The 19,019-nt window shown below is 34.8% G+C and overlaps 1 protein-coding gene across 1 annotated transcript in view; it reads left to right on the top strand.

The window, feature by feature from the left end:
* Positions 1-19,019, top strand: part of rxfp1 (relaxin family peptide receptor 1) — a 59,330-nt gene that overhangs the window by 37,793 nt on the left and 2,518 nt on the right. The window contains exons 7-18 of the mRNA XM_088633285.1: positions 225-296; positions 1,688-1,759; positions 2,405-2,476; positions 3,862-3,936; positions 4,696-4,767; positions 6,550-6,621; positions 8,242-8,313; positions 9,177-9,248; positions 10,358-10,429; positions 11,042-11,271; positions 17,229-17,639; positions 18,153-18,371. Coding sequence (XP_088489411.1) covers positions 225-296; positions 1,688-1,759; positions 2,405-2,476; positions 3,862-3,936; positions 4,696-4,767; positions 6,550-6,621; positions 8,242-8,313; positions 9,177-9,248; positions 10,358-10,429; positions 11,042-11,271; positions 17,229-17,639; positions 18,153-18,371 — 1,511 coding nt within the window. The remainder of the gene's footprint in view (positions 1-224; positions 297-1,687; positions 1,760-2,404; positions 2,477-3,861; positions 3,937-4,695; positions 4,768-6,549; positions 6,622-8,241; positions 8,314-9,176; positions 9,249-10,357; positions 10,430-11,041; positions 11,272-17,228; positions 17,640-18,152; positions 18,372-19,019) is intronic.

The raw sequence follows: 19,019 nt of genomic DNA on the forward strand, positions 1-19,019 counted from the left end.
CTGACATCTTGTGGTTATTCAGTGAAAATAATATTCTTGGAGCATGGATCTAGGGGGCATACAGTACTGTATATACAGGCCAATGAGTTTTTCTTTAAAATAACTTGAAATTCTGCTATTATTAAATCCCTAATAGAAAGTAAGCAAAATGTTAGAAATATTATTGTTATAATAGCAATTAATTGTATGGCTTGTTTATTTAATGAAAATATGCTATTTTCTAGGTATTTACAACACAACAAGATCCGAGTTGTTAACCCTAACGCATTCAGAGGATTGTATAATTTAACAAGATTGTGAGTTGAGAAATTTACGTTGTCGTTGTTTGTGTTGTTCAAATACTGCATGAGAACTACTTAAGCAGCTAGTCAATAGTTGCCATGAACAATTCTTAAAAATATTTCTGTTTTACCTTCAGCATCATGCAATATCAAAAAGATGCAGTGAACTCAAAAAGCAAGAACTGTCATTTAATGAAATGTTTTAGAGCAAGACATGCACAGTTGTGTTGAGGGAACAGTAGAGTTATTGCTTTCAGAGATATAAGAGAATATGCTATGGAGTAGTATTTCTTTAAATTGTGTTTACTTGATAATATAACAGCTGAAATCCATCAGTTTAATTTTTCCTTGAAGAGAGCAGATTTACATTTGGAGTTAAGTGGGGTATGTAGTGGAGCGTGGGCTGTGTTGATTTACTTCACACAAAATCCATATAGTTGACTAAGGCCTGAAATGATTTGCACCATTTAAATTGTGTAGATTGTGATTTTTTTACTGGAAAAGATTTAAGCTTCTTGGATTTTTTGTACACTCACCAAATCAGCTAGATTAAAAAAAATTGATCTATATTTACTGAAAGGAAAATGCATTTCCTAAGGGAACATCATTACAGGAGATGTAAGCAGTCCTCAGTCACAGAATTCGCAGTGTCACCTGTGTCTGTTTTTTGATAATTCATAATTAACGAGATTGTTTTTTTATTAAAATTAGACGTAATCGTCATATTTTATTTCAGTGTGTTTTCTGCTTTTTTGTGTCTTTGTTTTATATGGTTTATGTTTTGCCTTTTAGAATGTGCTCTTCTCCAAGGGCATCATTTTTTCATGCATAACTAATTCATAAGATTGAGTGTGTCATTTTAAAAAGAAAATCCATTAACTAATAATTTGATTTATTTTCCATGCAGAAAATGAGATTTCATTTTTGAATGATTAAACCTTGAATCAAAGGAATTCCAGAAATGTTAAAATTATGGTCAGGAATTTAATCATTTTAGTATTCTTTTTTTATAGATAAGACATTCATGTGATGTCTTTTTGCTTCACATATTGTCCAAAGAAAAAAAATCTCTTTTCCAGAATATTGAGGGCAATTCTTCTCTATTCACCTGAACTGAAATAAAATTAATCTACTAAGGACAACTTTAAGAAAAGTTGGTTTTAAATCACAGATAATTCCAGTAAAAGAGACAATTTACCCTGCATAAATAATGTACAATAGGTTTTGTTAATGATCAAATAGTACACAGCCTTATGTTAATATCTATTTAGATCAAATAAGTAAAAATGAAGTAAGATAATAAAAATCATACTTATTAAACATTCTCTAAGTGATTTTAGGATTTCATAAATATTTAGGAAATACCGGGAACACTGTGCCAATATTACTTATTTTCTTTTTTCCAGATATTTAAGCTACAATAAGATATCCTATCTGAAACCAGGCGTATTCCAGGATCTTCATAAGTTGGAATGGCTGTAGGTTTCTCACAGTTGTTCGTCATATTTATTATTTTTAATTTCCAAAATGTCTTGCTCACTTGCTCTGGGTGAGTCCAAATGTGGCGGTAGATCAGAGTATTGTAATTCAAATAATAGTTCATTGTCCAATCACATTAGTGTGAGGGTGACAGTATGGCATTTGCAGACGTGATTTGTTGTGCAGTGCTCCATCACTAACAGAACATTTTACGAATTTTTAGTCTAAATGCTGTCAGCATTGATGAATTCTATGAAGATCGCCCATACATCTACTGTACAAGGCTGTACACCATGTTACAAAGTTCTATTGTAAAATAGTGGTTCAGGGGGAATAACTTTGAAATAATTTGGTATTCCACTCAGAATTCTGATTTCAGTTCCATAGAAAATCTTTCACCAAAATCAAAGAATCACATTTTTACTCCTAAAAATAATTAAATAATCATGTTATTTAGAATGTTTCTTTTTCTGCTCCCAGGACTTCATTCTATAATATCACTATTATGGAATTTTGACTTGACTGCTATACAATGCAGTTTTTATACATTTTAAACTTTGCCTAGTAATCTTAGGTTAATCGTTTTTATTTAGTTGGAGCTATTTGAATTTGAATACTCATCATATCCTTATTTTTGTTTCTAGAATCCTGGAAAATAACAAAATAAACCGAATTTCATCAATGACATTTGCAGGGCTGAAATCACTGGTACTTTTGTAAGTTTCTCCTTTTGTTCTTTATTAGCACAATACTGTAATTCAAAAACTCTAATCATTTTAGAATTTAGAACACACCTTGCTCACACCTGAAGAAGGCTCCACGGCCGAAAGGTTGTTTTCTTTCTTCTCTTTTCAGCATGGAATAAACCTATTGTTCCTTTGCTGTCTAATGCATGTGTTCAGTAACATCTTAAGTACAGTGTTCAGTCCAGGATATTGTGTACGTTTATCTGCTGAACACTAACACATTTAAATGCATGCAAATATTCAGGTTGCACCATATGCTCCTGCACTGTGGGTTATTAGGACAACATTTTTAGTCCAGTTTAAAATAATGCAGATCCTTCAACACATACTATGGGATCTCTTAGCAGATAAAACCAATATTATTAGCAGAAGTACTGAATGAAAGCAATATAGAAAAATACAAACTTACATTGTCTATGCACAAATGTGTGTATATTGCTGGTTTTTTTCTGTCCATCTGTACACCAACACTGCTGCTGTAAAACAATTGCCCCCTTGAGGATAATAAAGACTCTTTCTGTAAACTTCTCATCAAAAGGTGTTTTCAGATTTAGTATCCTAGTAACTATTTAGATGCACAAAAAGTAAAAGATTCACATGATTTATCAAAATACAAGATTTACACTAACCTACCACCAAAAACAAGGAACATAAACATAATTTGACCAAGACATATACAATATCTAGAGTGACATAAAAAAAACATAAGGAATGTCATTAGGACATTCAGCCACCTAGCCTATTTGGTTAAGGAATCTAATTGATCCAAAGATGTCATCCAACCACTTCCTGAAAGAATAAAGTACCTTTTATTATTTATTTTAACCTCTAGTGCAACATTTCTTTCCACTTCTGTCTTTGCCTTTTCACCAGTGCTCGCAATTTATTGTTCACATTTTCTTTAACTGGACTTTTTTTAAACAAAGTGTATTTTTTCCTTTTTATTTTTCCCACTTGATTTGTTGTACCATAAGATACCGTTTTGTTAGCTTCTTTTGTTTTTTGACAGATATCGCTTAACAAGTGAGAAAGAAAGGAAGCCACAATAATTACATTTTTTTAGTATTTATGATCACCGTTAAACATAGGCCTTTTTAATATAGAAAATGTACCGTAAATAATTTTAAAGCACTGACTTGTTCTGAAATACACCTTCACAAGCAGATATACTGTACATATTGTTCAAACAAGTATTTAAAAGTAATATAACCATTGTAACTATTTCTCCATCACGTTTTCGTGCTTGGGAATATATATATGTAATATATTTTATGCCTTGCTGACATATGCTATAGGAAACTTTGGCTTATGTGACAGTATTGCTTCAAACCCAAACTGTAATTTTCTCATTGTAGAGTTCTGCTAAATAATTCTATCAGTCATCTGCATGACAAAGCCATCTGCCAGGAGATGCCTCGACTAAACTGGCTGTAAGTTTTATTCAAATATGACTCAGTGTATTTTCCTCATGAATAGACCCTTTCCTCACTTACAAGATTCTTGTTATTGAGGAAACACAATCAATTAATCAATCAATCAAAGTTTATTTATCAAATGCACAACAATACAGCGTGCAGCAGTAGTTGTTGGCAATGAAATGTCTTTTCTACGAGCTCACTGGGGGGTGGGAAAAAATCACAACAGGTTACAAAATAAGGTTACATAATAATAAATAATGGTGCAATAGATATTTAATAACATTCAAATCAATATAAATAGATTTGCTATGTGTCCAGGGTGTATGCAGTGTATTTTGTCTAAGTAGTACAGTATGCTAAATACAATGAAAACTGCATGTCCATGTAGCCATTACAGGTGATTTGCTAAAGGAGCTGCAGGTTGGCTATTTAGCTGTTCCGTAATCTGTTAGTCTTTGACTGAATGCTTCGGTACCGTTAACCGGACGGTAGGAGAGAAAACAGTTTGTGACTGGGATGACTGGGGTCCCTGAGAATGGACCTGAATGCTTCGGTACCATTTACCAGATGGTAGGAGAGAACCTGGACTTCTTAAGATATCTAGCTGAGTAGATATCCTGGATGTTTGGTAGCTCACAGCTGCTAATGAGCTGCACTGACTTCACCACTCTCAGACTTTACTCAGACCTAAACAGAGCATACTTTATGTATGCAATTATATCAATCTTAGAAGCTTCTCACTGAATTTGCAAGTGTTTTATTTTATTTTAGAGACCTGGAAGGAAATCATATCCAGAGTGTTGGGAATGTCACTTTTTCTTCGTGCAACATGCTTACTGTACTGTAAGTAAAGTCCTCTGCCAGTAAATTACAATCTTAGATACTGTTTGTGTTCTTTTTTTTACTCTTGGTAGTAGAGATGAACTCACTTTATATTGTCTCTCTTTATATCATCCATCCATGTTCTAACCACTTTATCCAATATAGGGTTCAGGCTGCAGGAGCAAATCAGGATACAACCTGAATGGGACACCAATCCATCACAGGGCACAAACAGACACAAACACAAACGCACACCAGGGTCAATTTTCCCAGAAGCCAATGATCTTACCAGTATGTCTTTTGACTTTGAGAGAAAAATGGAGCACCCAGGGGGAACCTGCTTGAACATGGGGAGAACATACAATCTCCATACCGATAGCACCCCAGGAATTGAACGTGGTGCCCCAGTTCTGCAAGGCAGCAATGCTAACCCCTGTGTCACTGTGTTGCTCTCTATATATCATACTCACATACTCAGTTTATTGTGATGAGTTTTCCAATATACACTCACCACATAGCATATGTTCTTTATAAGAAATTGTTTCCTTTACCATTTCACAAACCCTTATTGGATTAATAAAATAAAATCAAAGAAGAATTTTGTGAAACTTAAATATGTGTAGATTCACCCAGGAGCTGTTTCTCCCCAGGCCATCCCCTTAACATATTTTTAATAGAGGTTTGTTACAAAGACAGTGTACCCTTTGATTTTAAAAACAACATTGTGTTTGAATGCAATTATTATGTCATATACAGTACAACCAAAACCCCCTCTTCCCACATGGGTCTTCTGACCATAATCCCCACTCCTAGCATCCATGTCGATGACAATGCGGTACCTGGTTCGGAACCAAACCACACCTCACACACACAAGCACTGACACAACAGGTCAGGAGAAGAGATAAACTGGCATCAAATAACTAATTACACATAACCATTATTTTTCTCATCTGCAGTGCTCCATACCTTTTAAACCTAGGGTAAATTAATATTTTTTAAAAAAATTACAGTTGCAACTAACTTATGGTTACATACAACAATCATTTATTCCATATTTCAGTAGTGTTTAATAGTAAGCTAGGACAAATATCATGGGTGCTTGTTATGGTAAAATGTTTTTTTTTCCATAAATGTGCTAGTAGTGACTTACAATGCATTAGTGATGCATTTAATATAGCGTGGCTCCTTCATTCATTAAAAAGCTTTTTTTCACATCAGTTTCATGTGCAAAATTCATTTTTTTTCACACAACCCATTTAACATCAGAAATTGCTGCTGCATGGTGATAATGATGCAAAGAAATCCTTCTGTATCTTTTTAACAATAGCACTGAATAGTAAATGATAATTGCTAGTTAAAGTTGCTGTCTTAATTAGTAGATTTTTATTGCACGCTATTGGTGTATCATTACACAAACAGAAGTGAATAGAAATGAAAATGAAGCAAATAACTTGTGTGAAGAGTAACACAGGGGTGTATAAAGAGAAAAATACCTGCCATTCTGCAAGGATTCATTTTCTATCCAAGGATTATATCTTTTGAAGAACAGGGGGATACATAATCGCAATAAATAAGGAGTCAATGTTAAGACATATTAATGTTTTTTTCACATTTTCCATTTAGAACTCTGTAGTAAGAAATTGTTGTTGTTTATATATGAGACTGATATTTAGAGGGAATAAGATGTACAGTATAAGATATATAGCAAGAAAAAACTAAAATAATGAATAGAATCTACTGGCATTAAAATTATTTTAGAACTGTTGTGATGTTTCATAATTATATTGGGTTTTTTTCCTCAGTGTATTGCAGCGAAACAGTATCAGCAAATTACAAGAGTTTACATTCTCCCCTTTACAGAAGCTTGGGGAACTGTAAGTTACACTTTTTTATTGTTATGCTTTTTCTTAGTTACACATTCTTTTTCCATTTTCATTTATTCTAGCAACAGAAATAAACTGACTCACAACATGTGATGCATCTCTTTTGATTGCACAAACACATTTCTTGCGCCAATTGCTTGCCAGGATAGGCTCCCCCACGACCGTGAATTTGGACCACTTGGAAGAAGTGGTTAGAAAATGGACAATGGGTATTTCATAGCTACAGTATCACCTTCAGAAAATCACATTGTTGTTTCTTGCAATACATTATGTCCAAGTAGTGCAGTATGCCGAATACAGTGAAAACTGTGTGTCCATGTAGCCATTACGGGTGATTTGCTGAAGGAGCTGCAGGTTGGTTATTTAGCCATATTATTGCCTGGAGGTAGATGCTGTTCCGTAATCTTTTAGTCTTTGACTGAATGCTTTGGTACCGTTAACTGGATGGTAGGAGAGAAAACAGTTTATGACTGGGATGACTGGGGTCCCTGAGAATGGACCTGGACTTCTTAAGACATCTAGCTGAGTAGATATCCTGGCTGTTTGGTAGCTCACAGCTGGTAATGAGCTGCACTGACTTCACCACCCTCTGCAGTACTTTGCGATCCTGGGTGGAGCAGTTCCTATACCAGGCAATGATGCAGCCAGTCAGGATGCTCTCAATAGTGCACCTGTAGAAGCTGGCCTGGATATATGACGGCATGCCGAACTTCTTTAGCCTGCAGAGAAAGAATAGGCGCTGCCGTGCTGTTTTGACCACAAAACAGCACGGCAGTGGTGGTGGGTCCAGGTTAAGTCCTCTGTGATGTTAACTCCCAGGAACTTAAAACTGCTGACCCTCTCCACTGTCCCATTTATATAAATAGGTGTGTGACCTCCTCCCTGGTGTTTCCTATAATCCACGATCATCTCCTTAATCTTACTAATGTTCAGGGAGAGGTCTATCGTTTGAAATAAACAAATCCTTTTATATGCTATCAATCTGGAGTCAACAGGTATTAATCAATTGTCATCAGTACCCTTACACTAAAATGGAATTGAAGACATACCCTTCATCAAGTTGCTCATCATTGATACATATTATGAGCTCCATTATACCTCAAAGGAAAGTTCATATCAGAGCAGCAGCAGATATATATATATACTGTATATATATCCATCCATGATTCTGTCACCATTACATTGAAAAGGAACTGGATAAAATTCTGCAGATATTTTCATTATTACAGATACTTGGGAGTCTCCAAAGCTCCTATCCTCAAATTGTTCTGTTTATGTTTAAATGTGACATGTATGCAGTATCTTACAAATGTATTCACCCCCTTCCAATGATTTCTCATTTTGTCGAATTACAAATTATGTATGCACATTATTTAAAGTGAATAGTTTTCATACATGTTCTCAAGCTGAACACTTTTAAGAGGTCCCAATATTGACTTCAGAAAACATCACTGGTAATGCAACTTAATAGGGCATCATTGGAACAGGGAGAGTACTTTTGCAAGGTGCTAGAATTACATAATTATTATGTGTTGTTCCTTTTGCTTTTCTTTGTAGTTTTAAAAAAATATATATTTTCTTCCAAAATAATTTTTCTTATTCTTTTGACAGAGATTTGTCAAACAACAGAATTCAGACAATACCACCAAACTTATTCATGGATCTCAATGAGTTACTACAGCTGTAAGTCTTGCTTAATATTGCTAAAGTAAGATTTAGTTTACTTTTTTTGCTTACTTCTTGTGAAATTAGTTAAGAATTTAAATAAAGTGAATTTAGGTGTACTGCATATTCTATTTTATTTTTAAACATAGTGACTTTGCACATCCACACAGTTCAGAGAATTTCAAGATGGATGGATGACACCCTAAGCAAGACAGTTAATTTTAGAGGCAAAGGGCATCACTGAATAGTTTGGAATGTGTTATCCCACATAACCGAAATACCATTGGATTTTCATTTGTTTTTTCTGATGAAAAAAGCCCTCTGATGTTGAAACTTCAGTGATGAATATAAGCCTTGCAGTAATGGCTCAGGGAACAATAAACACCACTTTATTATGAAGGTATCCATAAATTTACAGAGCAGAGGTATAAGTTATAAAACAAACTGTGCTGAAAAACAAAAGAGTCTATCCCACCTGGGAAATTTATTCACTTTACGATATGACTTATTCATTCAGTTTTCTAATAATACTGAAAAATGAATAGCTTCTAACACAATTTAGTATTAAATACATGTATGTTTTGATTGTCATGAATTAAAAAAACAATAATACACGGTTGTAAATTAAAATGTTGTACAGATACAATATTCTTCGGTTTATAAGACTGTAATGTACTGTATATACAATATATCATGATAATGTATTTTTATTCTTATGAAATGGAAGTTTTCTCCTTACTGTATCTGTAGAGCTTTGGTAATGATGAGACTGAATAAATTTTGGAGTTTATGATGTAGACATATATTCTTACATTAATAGAATAAAAGTTATTTTAAAAACTAATTACTCTTCTCCTTCTCCTTTCTATGCTTTCTCATAGTAACATTTCTTACAATCCGATTTTGGAGTTTCAGACTGACCTCTTTGATAACCTGCATAAATTAAAATCACTGTAAGTTGTTTTAACATTTAACTGTATTTTTTTTTCTATACTGATATTTGTATAGGAGTCAAATTAAATACCTTTTGCATGTGTAGCAGAGCTAGTTCGGATACAGTGAAGTCACCGCCCTCCCTGCGCGTAGCAGGGACCTCGGCTGCCTGGGCTGGGGGAGATCTCCTTTAGCTCATGCGGCTAGCTCCCTGTTGCGTTTCGCCGGAGACCCAGGTTCGCGCCCCAGGTGCTGTGGGACGGAACGGGTGGCAAAGGGCACGAGCCTGCGCGGAACCGCGACGGTCACACATGCGTGTTTAATATATGATACTGTAACAAATACGCCCCTGCGCATGACAGGGATCTTGGCCGCCCAGGCTGAGGAAGGTCTTCTTTAGCTCAGTCGGCAAGACCCCTGGCGAGCGACGCCAGAGACCCGGGTTTGAGCCCATGCAATGAGGGACGAACTGGGGCGGGAGCAATGAGGGCACAAGCCCAAGAACCCAAATCTGTTACAATACCTAATGTTAGAAATACTTGATAAGTGTCATTATATTTTTGGCTCCATTTCTTATGTACATTAATTATGGTACTTTTAATATTAATTATATCCACACCGAAACATGCAAATCCATACACTTGAAGATCATTTCTCTTAATATGAATAGCTCTAGAATCAACTTAATATATTTTTAAATTTTATACATTTAGGTTACAGTCTTGCTTTAATTTTTAGAATTTCTGTCTGGATGGCTGTTTATACAAATTATTTACTAATTTTTTCAATTGTAATTCAGGTAAAATCAAATATGTAGCAACTTTTATTTTTACAATATTACATGATATTGGTGTTTATGTTTTATATGTGGGGCTAGTACTATTAAAACAATCAACATATTTGCCTATTCATTATTTAAGTTATAATTAACATTATGTACATTCCCAGTGAGCTACGGATGTAAAGGTTTTACAATGGCGTTTTCATCGTGCATCAGGAGAGATACAGTATATAAGCTTTACACATTTGGCAGAAACCACTTGACTGATCTTTACTTCAAATCATGCAAATTAAAAAGCAAACATTCTGAGAGGAATGTACTCTGAAAGTTGTTATTTGCTGTTTTTAGAAGCATAGAAGGAATTGAGATTGCTAACATACAAAGAAGAATGTTTGAGCCTCTGAAAAACTTGACCCACATGTAAGTAGTTTTCTTTATTATTTTTTTAAGTATTTTTACATGTTCTAGATGTTAGTAGTGTAAATAGTATCGTTTTTCAGATATTCAGATATTTATAATGATTTCTAATAAAAACAATAATATCTACAGTTTGCTTTGGAAAACAATTGACAAGTGGAACAGATTAATGTTTTAAAGTTTATCAAGATGTGTCTTAAGTAACTAATGTAGGACCAAAGAAAACAGAAGACTTCATATTATTTATGTGCTTCAGCAATAACTTGTTATGTTTAATAAAGTCAAAGTTCTAATTATTGTTGGACAATGTATTAAAAAGGACATTTCTATAAACAAAGTCATTGAGCAACATTAGCACTAATGTACAGGTAGATAGGTGAGATAGGTAGGTGACCATATCATTACAAATACGTGCAACCAAACAGAAATGAGGAGCCAGTTAACCCTTAGAGTGATGATACTGTAGATACTGTATCTTAGCAATCAAATATTAATAGATTACTTCATGAATATACAAAATGTATAAACACATGTGGCTACTGCTGACAATTTTACATACTTGATCACAGTTCTCATTTCTCTAATGTAAACTTGGGGGTATTCCCTGCCTTTCAGATACTTTAAGAAGTTCCAGTACTGTGGCTATGCCCCACATGTGCGGAGCTGCAAGCCCAATACTGATGGAATCTCCTCCTTTGAGAATCTGCTGGCAAACATTGTGCTCCGAGTCTTTGTCTGGGTGGTCTCAGCCATCACATGCTTTGGCAATATTTTTGTCATTTGCATGAGGTCTTACATCAGGTCTGAGAACAAGTTGAATGCCATGTGCATCATGTCTCTCTGTTGTAAGTAGCTTGTGAACACTAATCTGTCATATTTATTCATGTTATTTATGTTCATATAATAAAGCGTGAATGTATGGTTACATCATAGAAGTAAAAAAAAGGGTTTTAAGAGCTTTCATAATTTTCTTTTAAAAGGAGTCAAAATTTGTGAACCTAGGCTCACAAAGCTCCAGCAAACTACTAAATGCAATGTTGATCAGATCTGCACTTGCAGTTCAAAATTTTATAACATACAGATTTTATAAATACAATTTTTTAGATACATCTGACATTTAAAAAAAAACAAGGTTAATTTTGACAGAAATTTGTCAGAAGAATAGTCAATTTAGGGACATCAGAAGTGTATGATAAAAATAATCAATTCCAGTACTAAAAAGAGAAGAAAATGTATTAAAAATGACAATATATTTCTGTAGATTTTATCTTTGCTCTTTGATCTTTTCTTTTTATTCTTTTGCAAAATATGTGAAAATATAATTTCACATCTTTGTTTTTTTAATAAAACGTCAGCAAACCATAAAAAAGGGCTTTCTAATCATGTATTGTTGTATACACGGTTCTGCTTATCTGTTTTAGATTAGTTGTTGGTTAACAACAGCTTTGTAATTTATCGCTGAGTACACCAGCCGAATTGCTACAGCTTTCAGTATTATTATTATTTTCAAAATAAGATAAACATTAAATGGTATGAATAGTGAAATGACAGTCATGTTCTGATTAACCCGGAATAATGGATGATGTCATTAAGCCAGTCTTCACTATAAATGGATGGGAATCTTAATGTGAACTAGTGGTTGTTGAAGCACCATTCTCATCTGTGCCACTTTGGTGGCACAAATGTAATTGATGAAATGTTATATTACTTATGAAAATAATGAATTCATAAGCAGCAGATGCCTACATTTGCAAACACAACAAGAACAAGCTGGAGGAGGTGCTGGAAATGTTTGATGTATACAGCTTCCAAGAAAGAAATTAGACTTATTAATACTGTATGTTACATTGCCATGTGCTGAAACAAAGAGAGACATTTAATATTTTTCTTACTAATTTTGTGTTTTAAACTCCCAATTTTACTTTGAAAGACTAAGATTTGTGATCGAATCCTTGGCATCACCCACATAAAACTGAGTGCTGAGTTATTCAGGGAGTATATTTTGGGCCCAGACTTTTTGATAAGCCTCTACCTTTTATAACCCTGTCTGAAGTTCCTCTGTGCTGCTTCCAGAAGGAAACTATATTTTCATTTAGCAAAGGAAAACTTGATTAGCTTCTTTCTTGTGTGATTAGGCTCAGCTGTTAATGATTAAGTTCTTGGAGTATAAAAGGACATCAGCATAACTCTTTGTTTTTTGTTTAAAAGGCCTGTGGGACATTGAACTCTTGTTTGCTGTATGAGAGAAATGAGAGGTTGAGAAAGGTTTTTTTGAGGAAAACTGTGGTGTGCTTTGGTCACTGGTAAAAGATTGGTAAGCAAAGGTTTGGCCAGCCAACCTGTTAGATAGTTTGATAATTTGTATTTGTAGCTAGGGCCCCTAAGGAGGAGCCATGCTTTATTTTTGTCTAGTAGTAATCTGAAACTAAGTACTGTATATGCTGAAAGTCATTACTATCCTTTGCCAACGTTTCAGCTTTATTAGTTAGGCATAATATACATCCAGGCTATCTTATGCCATCTTGCTCAATTTTACCACTTTAGCTCAATCTTCTTCAATCTTATGTTGTCCATCCACTTTTTTAAGGTCTTCCTCTAATTCTTTCCCTCCAACATTGTGGACAATGCCCTGTATGGCCATCTCTTCTCATTCAATTTACTTGTCCGTACCACAACAGCCTTCTTACTCTGATCTTTTCTATAATTGTTGTGTTTTTCCGAGTCAAAGTCCCATGGAGCTCTTCAGTTTTTGCACTCAGAGTCTTTCAAAAATAACTCATCTCTGCTACCAGGAGTTTCTTTTCATCTTTGGCTTTTTCAGCATCCATGTCTCCAATCCATATAGGATTTGCAGAGGACCATCTTGTAAATTTTCACTTTGGTGCCAATACTCACGCCCGTCACCCTACAATACAGTCTCATTGTTGTCATTATCTTCATTCATTTGTTTATCTTTTGTTTGATGTCTTCCTGGTCATTCCTGTCACTCATAATCTGTCCTCCAAAATATGTGAAGGTCTTTATTAGCTTTAGGTCAACTCCATCCAGATTTATTTTGACTGTTTATCTTTGCACACCACCATGATTTTAGTTTTGCTGCTATTCACAACTCATGATTTTCCTTTCATTAATGAACTTTGTAGGTCACTATTGCTTTTCACAATTAAAATCAGCATGCTTCAGATTGTTCACCTTCTCTTCATTGTGCTGGAAATGCTTATAAAAATAAAACATTATATTATTAGGAGAAAACCAATAGTTTTCCATCTTAAACAAGAGGATCCAGCTTTAATTAAGGTTATCTATAAACTCATTAACCAATCAGGACTCAGATAAAGATACACATACTGTATTGTTATCATGACACTGCTCCACATAATCAGTCATTGTGATTTAGGAATACATGTACCATGAATCATTGTGATACAAGGAATTGTCAGCATGATTGTGAACTATAACATGTATTTGGATATGGGAATTACTGTATAATCTACAGTAGGTCATCTAGGATAGACATATATTTTTATGGTTCTTAACTGAAACATGATTTTTCTTCCCCTGGCTTGAGACGGTACATAGCAAAGTGGTTGAGCCTGAAAAGATTATAATAATAATTGCTTACACTTATATAGCACTTTATAGGTAATGGGGACTCCCCTGCACCACCACAAATGTAAAGCACTCACCTGGATGATCCGATGGCAGCCATAGTGTGCCAGTACACTCGCCACACATCAGCTATCAGTGGGGAGAAGAACAGAGTGATGAAGCCAATTCATAGATGGGGATTACTAGAAGGCCATGATTGATAAAGACCATGGGGAGTTTGGCCAGGACGCCAGGGTAACACCCTGAGATTTTTAATGACCACAGAGTCAGGACCTCAGTTTTGCATCTCATCCAAAGGACGGTGCCTTTTTACAGTATAGTGTCCCTGTCACTATACTGGGGGATTAGGACCCACACAGATTGCAGGGTGAGCGCCCCCTACTGGCCCCATTAACACGACTTCCAGCAGCAACCTTAGTTTGTCTGCCATCCAGGTACTGACCACACTCACACCTGCTTAGCTTCAGTGGGTTGTGAGTTGTGATGTTTCCTGATTGAAATCTTAAAATTAGAAGATGTAATTGTTCATTTCATAATTAAGCTGTATTATACACAGAGACATTGCTTTGACAGCCCCATTTACTGCATTAAAAAGCCTGGAATGATGTCACTTTAAAACAGGTTAGTTACATCAAGTGGAGGATAGTGCTACCTGTCAATGTCTTCTTCCTTTTGAAGAAATGTTGGAAATTCGTTAATCTAGCAGCAAAATGAAATAATTTCTTATAATTATTAAACAGTTTTTATGATTATTTCACATAAATATAAAAATATTTTCTATTGCTGGCACATCTCACTTCTCAAAAAATATTTTGGATTGGTGTGTGTCAAAAGCTTCAGAGGAAGGCAGGTTCATTACTACTTAAGGGGCATCAATAATGCTACCTCAACTATAATTCAAGCTCTAGTATGTTGAATGTTGCTGTGATTGCTTCCAAAAACTATAATGATGTACTTCATATATGAGTGTTCCAAGGACATAGAAATGAAAATATGTTATAGAACCTCAGCTTTAACCTTGATTTATGGGGTTCTGCGTTTGCTGTGACATATCTTTATAATAAATAATCTGTCAACTTTGTGATCCTTTATTTCTATTAATCATGAGAATATACAGTAACAAGCTGATCTAGTTCCATTTAGAAAGGTATGAACTGGGACAAAATCTCTTACCAGCCACTGTGATGAAACCTTGTATTTAGATACTGTAGATACAGATCCGATTTGTGGTTGCACATGTTCAATGCAGGCCAGCTTTAGAATTGATCATGTTTCATTCAATGAAATGAATCTGTAGTTGAACGCAGGTAATCTGTTATTATTATCCATCCAATTACTTGACTGCTTCTTCCAATTCAGGATTGTGGGTGAGCTGGAGCTCTGGGTGCAAAGCAGAGCACACCCTGGAAAAGAATGCCAGTCTATCGCAGGGCAGACAGACCCAAACATAGACACGCACACACTCACACCAGGGCCAATTTTTCCAGAAGATAAATAACCTACCGCCATGTTTATGAACTGTGGGATGAAGCCCACACAAACATGGGCAGATACATACAAACCTCATGCAGACAGTGCCCAAGGGGTTGAACCCTGGGCACACCATACCACCACTTGTTATTCAAGTTAAAAATCAGGCAATTATTGAAAATAAAACAATGAAACAATAAATACTGATTCACTTGTTAAATCGTATGAAAGATCTTTTAAACAAGTATCTTCCTGCCTTCTGCTTATTTTCAAATGAAACAGAACTGATCTCTCTCCTGCTGTAGAAAAGATAAGCTGTTGTAATCAGAAAATTACATGCTGTTCAGGACACCATGCTTATGGTGTAATTACAGTATATCTCTCAGTTTAATTTAATGCCATTAAATGAGCATTGCCCTGTGAATGATAAATTGCCCTATTAATATTCAGATGATGTTTTTGTTAACTAAAATAAGAATACATCTGGGAAATAGATCTACTATTATTCTTCAAGGTTAGAGTTATTTGTTTTTCATTCTACTGAAAATATGAAGTTGTAACCTATTGCAAAGTTAAGCACTAAATATTTATTTTTATCTCCTTCATAGTTATATTTGCTTATGTCATTTAAGAATGTTTGTGCATTTATAATGTTGACCTTTCTTGAATTGGAAATTAAACATAGTTAGTTTTCATTAGTATCCTAAATGCCTTTCAAGCTTCTCAGTTTAAGTAATGTGAATTCAGCTGTAACATAGGGCAGACATAAATGATTTTAATGATCTCTGCTTAGACACCAACTGTAATTAGTCTGCATTGAAAGAAAGAAAATGCACAATTAAACCAAAATGAGTCATTTCACAGGGCTCTTCATCTGAATGATTGGAAGCTTTAGCTGAAGGATGGAAATATGTGAATATGGAATATGGAAATATATAAGAGATAATTAAACAATTCTCAGGATGCCTTCTACTGTCAGCTGACTACTTTCTGCCAATAGTTATTTTGAAAATATTTACATTTTTAAATTTTAATCCTAATAATGGGTCATTGTCAAATACATACTGTAGAATAGAGGCTGAGATATCCAAATTCATTTGCTTTTAGGGCTTTTGTTTCTAGTAAACAATAATCACAATGAAACATTTTGCTTTTATTTCTTGTAAAATCAATTCCCAAATCCCTGACACTGTACATTTGCTTTCAGTACTCTGCATTTGACTTCTCAGGGTAAAAACAAAATAATGGTTTCTTTCCATCTAAGGAGTGCTTTGCCAATGCAGCTTCAAGGGCTGAATGATGAAAGAAACATATACATCCTATATAATGTATGTCAGGATGAACATGTTTATTCTGCATCATGTTACAGCTTAGAATAGTGACTTCCAGTTAATTGTTTGCTTTTCTTAGAATTGAACTCTGCATCTGAGTTATTTGGTTTGTTGGACCTGCCTTTGTTGCTCCTCAGGAGCAGTTGTCATTTTGTAAGATGAAGCCACACTCCTAATAAATGTTAGTGATCACCTTTTACCTATTTTTAGGATCTGTAGATTCTCATCATCGTTTACGGTGCTTTTGATGAAGTGGAGGTAACCCACTCTTTGGTTAAAGTATGCTGTATAATTCATATTCTTCTGTTTATCCCCCCCCCCCTTAAAAAAAAACAAAACAGAAAAATAATTGTAGATGACATCTTCTTAATGTCTCTTCTTTTGCATTGAAGGTGCCGACTGCTTAATGGGAGTGTACCTCTTTGTCATTGGAGCTTTTGACCTGAAGTTCCGGGGAGAGTATAACAGGCACGCACAGTCCTGGATGGACAGTGTCCAGTGTCAGCTGGTGGGCTCTCTAGCCATGCTATCCACAGAGGTTTCTGTACTGCTGTTGACTTATCTGACTTTGGAGAAGTATATCTGCATTGTTTACCCTTTCAGATACCTCACTCCTGGAAAGTGTCAGACAATGTCTATCCTAATTGTCATTTGGATCCTTGGATTTGTTATTGCATTTATCCCCTTGGTCAGCAAGGACTTCTTCAGGAATTTCTATGGGACCAATGGAGTTTGTTTTCCTTTGCATTCTGAACAACCAGAGACAATGGGAGCTCAGGTTTACTCAGTAGTTATTTTCCTTGGTAAGTGTCTTAGTATTGTTAGGCCTTACTTAGAATTATATCTACTTAAAGTTAAAACTTAGTTAATTATCTTAATCATCCTAAATGAATAAATGTTATCCTAAATTTCTTTTTAAGAAATTCAGAATCCCCTGATGGTATTTTAAATTCTTCCAATTAGAAATCTACAATTGTGTATGAACTTTATTTCTAACTCAGTTTATCTCTATAAGCCCTGTACTACTGAACATAAAGAATAAGGCCCTGTGCACATGCTCCTCTAAGCTACGCAGTTGCTTTTCATGGGAGTTACCATTAACTCAAGCAGCAGCTGTTTCACTGATATAGTTTCCATTACTGTTGCTTGGTAAAGAACACAAAGTTACAGCTGAAATTGAAACAAATCACAGAGATAGTAATGGCTGAGGTTAAAAAAAAGGAAAGCAATTTTTGGTGTTAGAACTTTTTCCTTGTTATGAACTAAGATCTAATATCATTACATCCTAAAGGCTTATTTTACATTTTCCTTCACAGGCCTAAACTTGGTTGCTTTTATCATAATAGTATTTTGCTATGGAAGCATGTTTTACAACATACAGAGGACAGGAACAAAGGCCACAGAATACAGCAGTCACATTAAGAAGGAGGTGACAATTGCCAAGCGATTCTTCTTCATCGTGTTCACAGACTCATTATGCTGGATTCCTATTTTTATTCTTAAAGTTCTATCTTTGTTGCAGGTGGAAATACCTGGTACGTACCTTTGAAATGTCCTTAAAAACACACAAGAAAGATAGCTATTGACCATGCACAACAAGGTACAAATGAAGATTTGGAAAATAATATATTCTCCATCTGACATACTGTGAAACTTGATAATAATACTCCTTGTTCATAAACATTAATTAGCTGTATGGTAAGGAGAAATGGTGGTGTTGGAGTTATCTTTAGTCTTTTCACTGCCCTTATGAAATGTTTCTGATTTTACTGTTGTATTTGCTCTGTAATATAAGGCATTTTGACGTTGTTTTACCATACAATTACGGAGCCTCGGCTTTGCTCTGGGTTTCCATGTATTTACTCATGGTTTTCTATACTTCTTCATGCTTCACCATGATTTTACCTTGCTACTGCACAGTAAACTTTTGTAGTAGTAAGGTCTGGGGAATAGCCAGGCACATTTGCTTTAATTAAAATAAAACACCTTCTCTGTGTTTAATTTTATTAATATGTGAAAGATAAATATTACTTCAAACCAATTTGAAATTGCTAGTCGGATGTATTTTCTATCTAACACCATGTTTGAGAGCTGCAACCCTCACAAACACACGCAGACAGAAAGTGGATGGAAATGTCAAGAATAACATCCCACATATAGTATAAATAATGTTTTAATATGTC

This window comes from Lepisosteus platostomus, chromosome 1, assembly GCF_059453375.1.
Source record: "Lepisosteus platostomus isolate fLepPlt1 chromosome 1, fLepPlt1.hap1, whole genome shotgun sequence".
Taxonomy (NCBI): Eukaryota; Metazoa; Chordata; class Actinopteri; order Semionotiformes; family Lepisosteidae; genus Lepisosteus; species Lepisosteus platostomus.